At 37.0% G+C, this 15,356-nt stretch overlaps 1 protein-coding gene across 1 annotated transcript in view; it reads right to left on the bottom strand.

Annotated features, from left to right (window-relative positions):
• Positions 1 to 15,356, bottom strand: part of LOC122557126 (succinate--CoA ligase [ADP-forming] subunit beta, mitochondrial-like) — a 94,834-nt gene that overhangs the window by 39,097 nt on the left and 40,381 nt on the right. Inside the window, exons 4-5 of the mRNA XM_043704465.1 lie at positions 14,769 to 14,931; positions 4,301 to 4,429 (exon numbers count right to left, since the gene is read on the bottom strand). Of these exons, the coding sequence (XP_043560400.1) occupies positions 4,301 to 4,429; positions 14,769 to 14,931 (292 nt within the window). The remainder of the gene's footprint in view (positions 1 to 4,300; positions 4,430 to 14,768; positions 14,932 to 15,356) is intronic.

Raw genomic sequence — 15,356 nt, 5'->3', positions numbered from 1 at the left:
AAATGGAATGGACTTTTCATCTGTGTGTTAAATATCATATCTCAGTTGGATCCTATGCATTTAAGCAAGTCAATCTTTTATATCTTTCTTCAGTCTTTTAATGAAAAATCTATATTTTCTCGACCTTCCACTTTTCTTGAAATAATTATTTTGTTTACTTTAGAAATCCAAGTGTGTTGATAAATTTACCATCTGTTATAGGCTAACAGATGCTATTAAATCTGACTCTAAAAACAGGTTACAAAGACAGAGAAGTTTGCTAGATCTACGACAAACCTCAGATTTTAGTATCATATTTTGTAATAGAATGCTCAATATTATATTAAAATTATTTTGGTTTTCAATTGATAATAACAAGACAATGCTAAAGAACAACAGGAATTTTCTATAAACCTCTAGTGCATGTTAAAATTTTGTAATTATTTTATCTTGGACCAGAAGTTGTTCCATCATTTCTGATACCTTAATAAACTTTGATAAAGTGCTCAGGATAAAAGAGAGAATCTTTCTTTATATATTGCTTTTCATCTTGCGAAAATTAAGAAGTTTTAAATATTGCGTGCTCACACAGTGTCCATAATTTAGGGTAAAATTAGGGGGTTGTGTAAGCTCTTCTGAAGACAGCCTGACATCAAACCTGGGCGGTTTAATCTCTCAAGGTGAAATACGGCCCGGATTGATTTACAGGCAAAACAGTGCAAGAGTGGGAGACAATGATAGCTAAGTGCAAACAGTGCGTAGTTTGAGTCTGTGAAGTACTAGAAAAGTGTTAAGATAGTCAAGCTGTCAACAGTTGTTTTAAGGTGCCCAGTTAAGTCCAAAATGAAAGACTGAGCTCAGCTCTAAGGCATAGTTAATCTCTATCTGTTTCAAATTGTCACGTTGGTAGTCTTTTGACACGTAAATGTTACACAACGTGCCCTTACACTGAATTGGTTATTTATTCCTAAAATATCAATGCATATCATAAAACAGATGCGTTTGCCAAGGTCCAGGAGTGAGAGAGGGAGAGAAAGCAAATAGAGGTCAAAAGTATCAACAGTTCACTGCACCAGAATAAAGGTGAAAGCTTGTGTTCAGATTCAAAAGGCCAGGTTTGTAAGAGGTTAGAATAAACAAGAAGACTTGCACAGTTTACTCTAGAAGGTGAATCTCCATTAACACCCTCACTATAAACACCAGTTCTGGTGTTCAAGTTAGGCTAAGAAAGGAAAAGAACAGAAATAAACCTCTGGGAGCCAAAATTCATTTTGATGGATTTTAGAAAAACTTAATGTCTGCTCAAACGATAATGCCACATATATCTGATGGTGATTGTTTTGGGTTGTGTTAAAGCATAGGTTGCCTTCAAAAATGCAGTTTAGTTAATAGCATAGTTTGTCTGTCATCTTAAAGGTAACGTCACTATAGTCCACAAACACATGGTGAGGTTAGCTCAACAATCACCACACCTCTGGTGAGGGGTGAGGTTGAAAAGGCAAGACGTTATCTGGTACAGGAAATGAACCCTCTCTGTTGATGCCACACTGTGTCACAAACCAGTTATTGAGCCAATTGAGCAAATTAATGTAAATCTGACAAAAATATTCTTAGGTTCGGCTTCCACTACATTTTCAGGAAGACAGCCTTCTCTCTTCAGGTGCTAGGCTGAAAAGACAATAATGGAGTTTCGTGATAATCACTCTGTAAAGGTGTGGATCATCTGCACTGGTGGTACATTAATTCAATTTGAGAGACTCTTGAAAATGGTCATTCTTCGTCTACTTGGATTTCTTTAAACATCAATCTTTTCTATAATAACGAGTATGATTATGTGCCCAGAAAACTCTAAATGCTTCTTCCTGATCTTAGTTAGCAGAGTGCTTTTAGTTTCAGATTTCACCAGCACATCTTTTCACTGGTTGTGAGATTTTCCCAAGTTCTGAGCGGCACGGTTGCATAGTGGTTAGCACTGCTGCCTCACAGCGCCAGAGACCCAGTTTCAATTCCCGCCTCAGGCGACTCTCTGTGTGGAGTTTGCACATTTTCCCCATGCGTTTTCTCCGAGTGCTCCGGTTTCCTCCCACAATCAAAAAAAATGTGCCAGTTAGGTGAATTGGCCATGCTAAATTGCCCGTAGTGTTAGGTGCAGGGGAATGGGTCTGGGTGGGTTGCACTTTGGCGGGTCGATGTGGACTTGTGGGGCCGAAGGGCCTGTTTCCACACTGTAAGCAATCTAATCTAATCTAATCTTATCTTCATTATTCAATTCAAAAACAACTGTGCCACCTCAATTTATCTCCACACTGCTTTGTTAATCATCCAAACCATAATTCCATATGGCAAAATTGATATACTATCGACTCTGTATAAATCTTTGTATTCATGGTTAATGTGGCTTTGAACATAATTTTGAAAAAATTGATGAACCTTTCCATTATAAATAAACTTTGATTTTTTTGCTTATATTAACTAATTTGATAATTAACAAAATTTGTCTGCCTGTTTGAATGTTCTATTCTTCTTGATACCCTTACAGATTATAATTAAAATGAACAAGTACATAGTTGAAATTTGTCAAAAATGCTTAATTCTGACACATATTGTCAATTACTTGGATGCAAACATGATGTTGATGCACATGTTTTTAAGCCAACATATTCAATTCAATAACAATTCATCTGCAAAGAATTACTGAAGGAGTTTTAAAAAGGGTCAAATTCTTATGGTCTTATTTACTAAACATCAATTTAACAAGTTGAACCAGTGCAGTATTTTGGAAATGCAGAAGTGTTTGTTAACTGTTTAAAACAAAACATGATTTGTTTTTGAATGGAATGTGATTTTGCATTGAAATGCCTTTCAGTTTCTCACGATTCCAATCTCTAATGCTACTTGGATTATTCAATTGTTTCTCGGGAGCCTTTAATACAATCTATAGGTAATAAAAAGCTTTGCAAAACACTGCCACAAAACATCAAATTCACTTCACTTTACAAACATGACATAAAAACAATTAAATAGCTGTTACAATTAATTTTATTTGCAGTCTTTTTTTTCTATATTTGCTTTGTTCATGGAAAATGCTGTTGAAGGTATTGTTCGTTTAATTCTTTATTAGGACGTGTGTGCTTACTAGCAAGACCAAGATTTATTGCCCAGTCTTAACTGCCCTTGAGAAAATAGCAGTAAAACCACTTGCTTGAACTGCTGCAGTCTAGCTGGTGCAGCTACACCCACAGTGCTATTATAAATCAGTTATTGAGGTCAATTATTCTGGGGCTGAATTAATGTCAGTCATAAACCAGGAATTATAGATCTATTGCACTAATATACTTAGGAAAACAAAAGAAGAGGTTTGAACATTTTTCAAATTAATACCTCCCAAAGGTAGCATCAATCAAGTAAAATTTACAGCAGCACATTGGTATTTGGGTAGTCAGTAGGCTTCTATTTGTGAAAAGCATTTCAAATCTATCTTAGTTTGAAAAGACTTTTTGACAGAAGAGATCTTTATGCTATGGAAAGAAGTCTGAACAGAATCATTCTGCAGCATAAAAACTTGCATCAAGCAAGCCATATCACTGAGTTAGACCAAAGCCTGTTAGCTTGGCTAACAAGTATTTAAAATACCATGCTGGACTTTAAAGGAGAAATTCCTTCACTAAGGCTCAGGTCACATCAGTGTACAGTAGAAGGATTGTAACTTTTTTGTTTCATTATTGCTTTCTCCTTTTGGGAGCACAGAGCATCTGAAAAGAAAATGTTCTATCCATCAGCTTAATACGTTGCATAAAAGAAAAATGGAAAAACAAAACTGATGGTTTAAAAATAAATACACATTAAACACAAAAAAAATTTAATGATAATGAGAGGAAATCAAAGAATGTCAATCCCAGGTGCAGTGTACATTATGATTAAAAATATATATGAGAAGTGGCAGTTTTGTTTCCTATTTATTACTTTTATTTATTTTCTGATCTTCTATTGAACCTTTCTGAAATTATTTCTAAAATTACTGTCAGCAGTTTACTTGTCAGACCCAAAGACTCATCCATCCACTTCAGCCTCAAATTTTTCTAATGACCTTATCAAGGCTGTGTAGGAAGTAAGCATCAGTATTTAATTTTCAATAGCTAAATTCATTTCAGAACAATTGTATCTGGCCATAGTCAAACCAAAATTAACAGTTTGGTTAATTATGATCTCCTGATAGTTTGAGATGCAAAATTCTCTGGAATCACAGTCAAACTGCATTTATTTAATAAGTATCAAAATACTTATTACTTAATTCTCTCAGCAAATGGATAAGTAGCAGTACCTTGACAGCCTGCTCTCTTTTAATTCCCTCCATAATGTCCACAGGTTCCTTGATAATGGCATCTGGAGTCTCTGCTGCCACATCTTCAATATTCACCCCTCCATGACTGCTGCCAATAAGGACAGGTCCCTTGGAGAAAAAACAAAACATACTTTAACAAAGGCTTTAACAAACTCGAGGGGATTTTTTTAAACATGTGAGTAGAGATAATTCCTTTTCAGATCCCGTATTTTACTAATGCGGGACACAAAGTCATTTTGATTGGAAAGGTTTGGTGAGGAGGGGACTGGAATGGGTGCTTGAAAGAAAGGAGGGAAAGTGTCACACATGCGAGGGTATTGTTAGGAGTTCCCTCAACTTTCACTCAAACTAATTTCCGATAATTGCAATTTAAGGAATCTAACAAGCTGAAAATACGCAGATGATTGTTTCTATCTCCATAAATGCTGAGTTAACTTTTCAAGTCAATGGCCATTCTTCTGATGGAAAATCATCCACCTGAAATACTTATTGTTTTGCTCTTCACAAATGCTGCCTTAACCAGATGTGCATTTCCAATAATTTCTATTTTTTTCAAATTTTCAACATCCACAGAGTTCTGCTTTTGCAGCTAACAAGCTATTGGATCATTGACTAATGACAAGCCTGGCTTTTAGCCCTGGCTAATATGTCCAAAGTGACTGAATTAAGTACTGAAATCAGATGACAGAATGAATTGCCTTAATTTAGCAACAAATTGTATCAGTAGAAAAGTGAAACGTTTTTCCCGCGATCAAGTGTAGGAAGGATTTACTTTACTTTTATTTTTAAAAATTATTGGGATATTCAAATTACAACATGAATATAGGCCCTTTGGACCAACTTGTTTAATGTTGGTATTTATCATCCACTTGCAATCCAAAATCCACATGTCTGCCCCATTTCCAAATGCTTTCATCCCATTTTCTTTCAGAAATCTATCTAACATATTCTCGAATGTTGACTTGGTTTCTGATTCTGGTACAGATCGTTCTGCTATAACTCACGTTTCATTAATGTGAATTCGCTGTAACGTGATTGACGATTTGGGGACTCACTTTCCAAAGCACAAACTTTTAAAGCCTGTATTGGTTATAATGCAATTCCGGCCCCATTAATTTAAATTGTGTTGCTATTACATGATTTTCTTGCAACACGGGATTGCATGAAAACGAAACTACTGCATTGTAGTAGAACCAACTGCATCAACTTCACTGGCACATTAGAGTCACAATTCTGTCTAACAAAATTTATTCAGTCCTTTGTTGCAAACCTTTTGTATTAATACATTCATCCTACGCCCTTACAGATAGTCCCCTTCTGGAGTCCATTCACAAGTCGATTTGTATGTAGGTTGGAACACAATACAAGACAACAGAAAGCAGTTATTAGTAAATATACAAAATGTCTGTACATCACGCCTTTACAATTAAAGCTCTGTAGGGGAACGCATCTTAAGTAGGACGTTCACAATCAGGACCAACATAGTCTGGTCTCCTCCAACAACAGTAAAGAATTCATCTTTAACACTATCCCACTCCTTCAAAATGTTAAACGATCAATTAAATCACTACTTCAGCTGAAGCAAAAGAAAGATAATGCAAACGCTGGAGATCTGAAATAAAAACAGAATTTCTTTGGAACTCTTTTTCAGTTCCAAGAAGAGTTATACTGAACTCAATGTCTTTGTGTCCATTTCCAAAGAAGTTGGTGGCATTCATGAGTCAAGATTTTCCATTCTTGATGAAGGGCTTATGCCTGAAACGTTGATTCTCCTGCTACTCGGATGCTGCCTGATCTGCTGTTCTTTTCCAGCACTACACTCTCAACTCTGATCTCCAGCATCTGCAGTCCTCACTTTCACCTAGCAGACTTTCCATTTGCCCTACATTCCATATGCCAGAATGGTATGTGGGGACCCTGTGGATGCCCATTGTAACACAGTACGGAGTAACTCATCAGGAAATTGAATTTATCTCTGGCAATTCCTCTACACCTCTGAACCATCCTAAAGTCTTCACTTAAATCAGAGACTTCAGATGATTCTGATGTAACTTAGTAAAATAGTTACTCAGGAAAAGTTAGGGATTATTAAATACAGTCAAATTCATGATTAGCTATTAATCTGTGAGAGATTGCCACTTCCCAGAAAATGTGGCCCAGTAAGTTTCTCCAACGCTTTCTAGCTTTATTTCACCACCTAATCTCTTCTGCTGTAATCAACAGTCCTCCTTTTGGTAAAGTCTTTCTTTTTATTTCATCACATCAGGTAGTAAAGCTGTTCTCCTTTTATTCATGTGTCGTTTGTGGCTGACCAGCACTTATTGCTCATCCCCAGTTGCCCTTGAGAAGGTGGTGGTGAGTTGCCTTCTTGAACCACTGCAGTCCATCTGCTGTGGGTTTACCCACAATACCATTAGGGAGGAAATTCCAGGATTTTGACCCAGTAACAGTGATGGAATGGCAATATATTCCCAAGTTAGGATGATGAGTAGCTTGGAGGGGAACTTAAAGGCTGGTGGCGTTCCCATGTATCTGCTGCCCTTGTCCTTCAGATGGAAGTGGTTGTGGATTCTGAGGAATGGTCAACCTGAAACGTTAACTCTGATTTCTTTCCACAGATGTTGCCAGACCTGTTGAACTTTGAGCAATTTCTGTTATAGTTTGTGGGTTTGGAAGGTGCTATCTGAGGATCTTTGATGATTTTCTGCATCTTGTAGACGGTATACACTGCTGCAACTGAGCACTGGTGTTGTGGGTAGTGGATACTTGTAGATTTGGTGCCAATCCTGCAGGTTACTTTGTCCATTCTCTATTCCCTTAACTTCCTTTCTGAGGTGTGAATTCAAAATTGCTAAGGCTTTATTGGTACTTCATCATTAAATCTCAACCTTTATGTTCTAAGAATACAAGAGATAGGAGTGGACTACATGGGTCTCGAGCTCCACCACTAACTACAAACATGGCTGATCATTTACCTCAGTTCCATTTCCATGCTCAAACCCTTTATGTCTAGATTCCATGAAAGAACAAAAACCCTATTATACTATTCAAAAATATCTTCAATATTTGGTTGAATGTGGAAGTTTATTTTATGCAATTTAAGACCATAAGGAATAGGAGCAGAAATACACCATTCAGCCCAACAAGTCTACTCTGCCATTCAATGACATCATGGGTGATCAATAAACCTCAACTCCAATTTTCCCACCTTTTCCGTATAATTGTCAATTCCCTTACTTATTAAAAATGTCTATCTCAGCTTTGACTATATTTAATGACCCACTTCCACAAAATTCCTCCTCATCTCTGTCTTGAATAAGAGATTATTTAACTAGATTCACCCACAAGAGGAAAGCTCCTTTCTGCTTCTACTCTCTCATGTCATTGAAGAACCTTGTATGATTCAATCAGGTTGCCTCTCATTCTTCTAAATTCCACGGAGTCCAGGCACAATATTCTCAACCTCTCTTCATAAGAAAGTCCCTCCATTCCTGGTATCAGCCAAGTGAACCTTCTCTGGACTGCCTCCAGTGCCAGTGTATTTCTCCTTAACTAAGGTGCCAAAAACTGTTCATGGTATTCCAGCTGTGGTCTGACTACTACATTGTATAGTTTTAGCAAAATCTCCCGACTTTTACATTATGTTTCCTTTGAAATAAAGGCCAACATTCCACTTATGCTCCCTATTTGGTGCTGAACTTGGACGGTCATTTTTTTGTGATCCATAGATAAGGACACCGAAATCCATCTGTTCTGTAGCTTTCTGCAGTCTTTTTAAGTAATATTCGGCTCCTTGATTTTTCCTGCCAAAGTGCAAAACCTTACATTTCTCAAATTTATATTCCATCAGCCAAGCCTTTGCCCATTTGCTCAACATGTCGATTTTCCTCCACAGACTCTCTTTGTTATCCTCACCACTTGTCTTTCCACCTATTTTTGTATCACACACTCAATTTCCTCCTCCAAGTCATTAAAATACCTTATAAGTAATTGTGACTCAGTACTGATCCCTGTGACACTCCACTAGGTTACCATCCTGAAATGCCCCACTTATCCCAATTCGATCTTCTATCAGTTAGCCAATCCTTTATCAATGTTAATGCACCAGCTAATAAATCACGGGCTCTTGTTACATAGCCCAATGTTTGGCACTTTGTCATATGCCTCCTCAAAATTCATTTTCATTTCAAACATGATACAATTTTAAACTCTATTGGAATGTGACTACATACTTGCAAAATTAATTTTTTAATGCTAAAAAGGTTACTCAACAGTGATTATTACATAGTGCATTGTTAAAACTCATACGCTCAAGTGAACATGACATAATATTTCCATTATTTTCAACAACGAGAATACTGTATAAAAATGTTGACATTCACATCAAATTGTGATGTGATTTCATTTCTAATTATTGATTCTGTGTTAAATTCATCAACACAGGATTGACAGCAACTTGCAGTTTGCTATAGTCAATTATACACGGAAGCCTGATGCTGCAAAGACTGTTCTAAACATCCTAGCTAAAGCAATGAGTGGCTATAAACCTGGAGGAAATTGTTCTGTGAATGCACTCTGCTGTATTTACACTATCAAAGAATACCAGAATTAGCGGAATAGCAACTCAAGTCATTACAGCAAAGATAAGGATCTCTTACAAGATGTGGTTTACTTCAAGGCAATTTGATCTGCTTTTGGTTACTGTGGCTCCTGTGTAACAGGTGAAGCCAGCAGGACACTACGAATCTGACTTATATGTTTGACTACCACATTAGATATTACCTCCCACACGTCATCATCACCAACCTTGGCTCATATACTTGTGCTTATACATTTACTTAAGTAAATGTCAGTATGTATAGTTGGGTGAAGCAGTCTATAGGCATTGGACACAGAATTTCTCAAACTCAACTCACTTGGGCATGGTAAATACTTTTGCATGCTATTACGATCCCAGCAAATGGTAACACTGGACAGTTTGGATCCAAAGAGAAACCTGTCTTGACAGAACTCAATTTTTTTTTATTACTATAGTGGTCAGTTTTTGGAACATATTCACAAGAGGCTGCCAATATATTTTAACAAAAGCATGCAAAACTATTGCACACAAAAGAAAAAAAACAAGTTTTGTTGCATTATACAAGAACTATTTGAAACTGTTTCATTACCAATATTAGAAGAATGCAATCTTTTTACCCCACAATAATCTTGTAGACATCCAAACCTCAATGAAGAATCACCACAATCTCCACACGAAAGCTCCTTGCTCAGATGGCATGGCTCTAAGCAGCTTTCTTTTCAGCAAATTTCTGTGCTTGATGCTATTTTCTTTATTCAGCGTCTTTCCAGAGACTTCAAAACAAGTTACTAACTCAGCTCACTTACTGCTGAACATGTGGGTTCCTTAAATTTATGTCTTTTACAACATGGCAAGATTTGTCTCTCACCAGCCTTCTGCTCCTGATAAATGTCTCTTTACTGAGTCTTAAGTTACTTGGGATTTCTTTTAACCCTAGACTGCTAGGAAACTGCTACCAACTGCACCTCTGCTGTTAGAGGCCTCTTCTTGGTTAATTAACCTACACAATGCCTAACTTCTTTAGGATTGTTCTGACTTTGTGTTATCGGCAATTGACAGTTCTTTGCTTCTCTTTTACTCTTTTTTTCCCCTAATGCACTGAACTGTTCACCTCAAGAGTTTAATGATCAAAATTAAAGGCATGTAGACAAATGTTCAGACACCCTGGTATCACACAGAAACAAGTCTAAAATGAAACTAAAAATCATGTCTTCCCTTCTTCACATACAAAATAAAAATATAATTTTAAACTTAAAGCTGTGTGTCATTCCAGGATATAGTCAAGCTCACAAATATTTATCATGTTATGAGCTTTCATCACAATCAGACTCCTGCCATGAGATATAGAGAAAACTGAAAAATATATTATTTGTATGGTGTGTGCAAAATCAAGTTCTCACACCATCAGTTAAAACTACTACAATGATCAAATACATCCAGAATGTAGAAATTAAGCTCACAAATTCTTAGTAATATCGATACTGTACCAAGACAACCAAAGAGCCTTTTTAAAAATTACTCATTCTTCGGATATGCGAACCCCTTTCAAAGGAATCAGTTTATGCTCTTACCTAGCTGCCAAGAAAAGGTCATGGCGAATGAGCTGTCTTCTCTGCAGTTGGTTATACAACTAAGCAACTTGCAAGACCTCCTCAGAGATCAGCGAGAAGTCACATATAAACCAGCCAAAGCCAAAATGGTAAATCTCATTCTCTATAACATGCTAGTGAACCACTTGGATTTTAAACACAATTTGACAATTTCACTATCACTTTTAATGACATCGGTTTTATTCTTTAATTCAACTTTACAATTGACATTTGTTTGGATTACCAGTCCAAGGTCTCTAGATTATTAGTCCAGCATGACAACCACTATTTCACCTATGCTTAACTTTGTGAAGGAATTTGTTTTCAAAAATAGTGCACTGTGTGATCACTAGGATCACCATTTACACAGATGAACAAAGTCAGGTGCATAACACTCATTTATTTTAAAAACACATTTTGTGCCAAATGGCCTGATTCTGAGCAGTATGATGGAAAGAAGAAATTTCTGAAGACTACTGATTTTACATGATTAATCTTAAAATTCTTACAAAGTGATTTACAACACGATCAACTGTTTTTTTTCAAAAAAGCATTTTACAGTGAACCACAATGCAGCGAATGCATACTCGATCTATAAGTATTTCTGCAGTTATTTTAAGAACTGTCAAAACATGACAGCAAGTGAACTTTAAACATAACTCCAGCGCAGAGAGAACTTGGTATCGTGACAACTGTTCCAAAAGTAATGCAGCAAAGTGAAGGGATTAAGCTAACATTAACACAGTGAGAGATTTTTGGAAAGGAACAAAACTTATAAATAGATATCTGTAAGCGAAGTAAGGAAAGTCAATGTTGAAATTGAGCAGTAGACTCATCCATTTCAAGAAGCCAGTGAATAGTAAGTACTCCCAGGTTAGTGCAGCATAGCAAAATAACATTCAGGCACACACTCAGCAGATTTCTTCAACTAAACAAATATAAAATGTTTGTGCTAGTGCTTTGAAATATCCTGAGGTCAGGAAAGGTGCTCTACAAATGCTTGTTTCACCTTTTGCAAAAATAAAACAGGTGATATGTCTTTAAAATACTTGCTGAAAGAACCAGCAAGATATTGACAGAGACATTTTATATGCAGCAGGATATTTTGATTTGGAATGCCTTGCCTAACAAGACAATCAATTATAGGTGCAGCCATTAAGGATAGGTTTACCAAAATCAGTCACTGCAGTTTAGTTGATTTTCAGCCAAGCAGGAGTTTTGGATAGCTGGATTACACAAAGGAGCAGATCCCTCTCCCTTTGGTGAAGAGAATCCCTGCTTTTTCAAAAAAAATATAAACTGAGGTTGTATTGTTTTAAAATATTCAACATAAACCTCAAGCATGCTGATTACTAAGAAGAGTGGGAGCAGCGTCGAAGTAAAAGCGAACCCGGGAGACTACAGCAAAGGTAAGACAGTTTGTTTTAAAATTGCTTACCTGTAGCGGGCAGTGGTGTGTTTTTTTTATTCTCTCTCCACAGAAAGAGCGGGAGCAGCAGAGGAAGTGACGGCAAGCAGAGGGGCAGCCGGGAAGGAAAAGTGAGTATATAAGTCAGGAAGGCGGCTAAACCCGAGATTCTACACCTGTAGTATCTCCCACCCACTCTCCTCCTCTAACCTTCTTAACTACTCTGCTTTTTCTTTTAAGGTAAGGATTTTTATTTGTTTACCAGGGACTAGCTAAAAATTTACTTCGTTTTTTTTTGTGTGTGTATATACATCAAGTCCTTATTTAGGGTAAAAAAAAACTATAGCAGAGAGGTACCAGAAGGTATTCTAACTCATACTTGTACAAAGTAAGTAATTAACTAACTAAGCAGAGATGGCTGGGCAGGTGATGTGCTGTTGCTGTATGATGTGGGAGCTGGCTGATCCCATTGTGAACTGCAGTGACCACATCTGCAGCAAGTGTTGGTTGCTGGAAGAACTCCGGATCAGAGTTGATGATCTGGAATCTGAGCTTCAAACACTGCGGCAAATCAGATTGTGCTTTTTTGTTAGAATTCATCTCACATCTACATTCTGCCTGCATCATAATTTCCTTAAAACCATATTTCATGGTTTATTTATGCAACTCCTTTGCTCTTTTTGATAGAGTCTCCAAACATGTTAGACAAGAGATTTATTACAGTAGCATCATCAAACCTAACTGAACAATACCAACTCCACTTTAAGACAGGCCTGCTGCTTCAAGTATATATCAGAGAGATTTCTCATGACAATCCAACAACAGAAAGCTTCCTGGAAAGCCATAGCATTGAAAAGCATGCAAACGAGCTGAATCTGAATCCCTATGTGTTTATTTAAGAACATAAGAACTAGGAGCAAGAATGGGCATTTGAGCTGTTCAAGCCTGCTCTGCCATTTGACACGATCATGGCTGATCTCATCTTCACCTTAACTCTACTTTCCTGCCTGCTCCCTATAACTGTCAAACCCATCAGAAATTACAAAATGTCTATCTCCTCCTTAAATGTACTCAGTGTCCCAGCATCCACTGCATTCTGGGATGGTGAATCCTACACTCATGACTCTTTGAGAGAAATAATTTCCACTCATCAGTTTTAAAACTACTTTTACTTATCATAAAACCATGACCTCTAAAGTTATAAATATTTCTACTTTCTTTTTTCCCTAGATTGATTCAGAAAGCTTCTTTGATTCTTTATTCAGTTTATGTTTCTTCTCATTCTTTATTTCAAAATTAGATGACCTCACAATATTTTTTATATTACATTACTTTTATATGCCCAATCTATTATCCTACTACTATCCTCATGATGTCACTTAGTCCTCTTCAATGAATAATACACCCTATTTTTCTATCACCTGCAAATATGATTTTATATCTCTTATATCCAAAAGTGAACATCCAACACTATAAATTCATCTGTGAAGCAGTGCTATATATGCCAATAGTTTTAACAAGCATAATCATGGAAGCATGGAGTCATGGAAAAGAACAGCAAAAAAGAGATATAGTATCAACAACAGAAACATTATACAGAGAAGTGCTTACAAGCACTTGCAGAACATTAGGAAGATGTCGAAGATTACTGATTAGATTGGATTACTTACAGTGTAGAAACAGGCCCTTCGGCCCAACAAGTCCACACCGACCCTCCGAAAAGCAACCCACCCAGACCTATTCCCCTACATTTACCCCTTCACCTAACACTACGGGCAATTTAGCATGGCCAATTCACCTAACCTGCACATTTCTTTTGGACTGTGGGAGGAAATCGGAGCACCTGGAGGATACCCATGCAGACCTGGGGAGAATGTGCAAACTCCACACGGTCAGTTGCCTGAGGCAGGAATTGAACCTGGGTCTCTGGCGCTGTGAGGCAGCAGTGCTAACCACTGTGCCACCGTGCCGCCCCTAAGAGTTCTTTCATTACTGCCCTTTATATTTTCGAGAACCATAAAAACGTATAGAACTGGAGCTATCGTGCTTTGGCTGGATCTTTGAAAGGACAGCAAAGCTTCATACACTTGCCAGCTTTTTGTCCACAGTCCTGAAAATTTTGCATTCCCTTCACTTGTTATTAAAGACTTTACAACCTTCTTTACACTCAGCAAACCTAATTTAGTTTTTGCTATCCCGTTCTAGTTTCTGCGTTTTTTTTCTGTTATTTGAGATCCTGTATTTCCTCCAAGTCTCAACTTAATCTGAATGTTAATCACAAATAATTCAGCATAGATCAATGGAAACTTGACTTCTAGGTGACTTCTAGCCTTAAACAAATGGAAAAAGGTAACAACTTCTAAATATTTGCCTTTATCAAAGCTATTTAATTTTTGTAACATGGAAACCATACATTGTCTGAAAAATCTCAGTTCTTTAACAGTGTCCTTTCAATATGTCTGAAACACTTTTGCACCCAACCTTATCATTTTCAGTAGCATGCGATTCATTAGCCACTCCAACATAACATTGTTCAATAATCACTTCTGGGTTAGTTGACCTCATCCAAGATAGTGACAGGGAGCTACAATTAGAATTAAGATTTCTTGGGATATGGAGGAGATGGCAATTAGACAGGAATTCCACTGATGATTCAGGTAATTAAAGGAGTTCTCGAGCTGAAGTTGTAATATTTGATAGCACACACACTGCCATATCACGAAGCAATATTTCACTTGGATATAGATACTAGCATAAATCAAGTCTTCCGAACAAACATGTTAAACATGAAAGGAAAAAAAATACACGGTTCAATAAATGCCTCACTGTAATGTAGTAGTAGTAACTGGAAGCAGTAAATTTATTACTCACTTGAGAAGACCGGTCCATAGTGATAGCAAAGTAGTATTCTCTTCTTGGATACCTGCGCTCACAGATAAACACCTGATTACATATCCGCCCTTTCGCTCCAGTTTGTTTGGTGAATAGTTTTTTCCCGATCATCCGTGAAGCAATATCCCGAACTTCCTCTGGGCTGCAAAAAATAAATTTATGTTTTACAGATTAGATGGATGATAAGTAAAACCCAAACTGATGATTACAGATGCAAGAAAACATTTGTTCTTCCCTTTCAAAACTCGAAAGCAACAACACATAGCTTAAATTGTTTTATGTTGTTTTATATTAACAGGCAACATCTGTACATCTACAAGACAGGTTGTTTCTCTGAATGTAGCAGAAAGCTAGTGTTTATTTTTCTTATTCATTAGATGTTTCCACTTCTTCTGAACCATAACAGGCAAAATCTGATCAGCTAGGGGAATGTAAAGATTGAAAATTCTGGAGGAAAGTTGACGTAAGTCCAAAGCAATACTGCAGTGATTCCAAAACAAACTTTAAAATCTTGATGATAGCAAAAATACAAGGTAAGCAAAGGAATTCCACAGGTTAGGGTGCAAA

The sequence above is a fragment of the Chiloscyllium plagiosum genome, chromosome 15 (assembly GCF_004010195.1).
Source record: "Chiloscyllium plagiosum isolate BGI_BamShark_2017 chromosome 15, ASM401019v2, whole genome shotgun sequence".
NCBI lineage: Eukaryota > Metazoa > Chordata > Chondrichthyes > Orectolobiformes > Hemiscylliidae > Chiloscyllium > Chiloscyllium plagiosum.
This window is presented reverse-complemented; position numbering and strand designations above follow the sequence as displayed.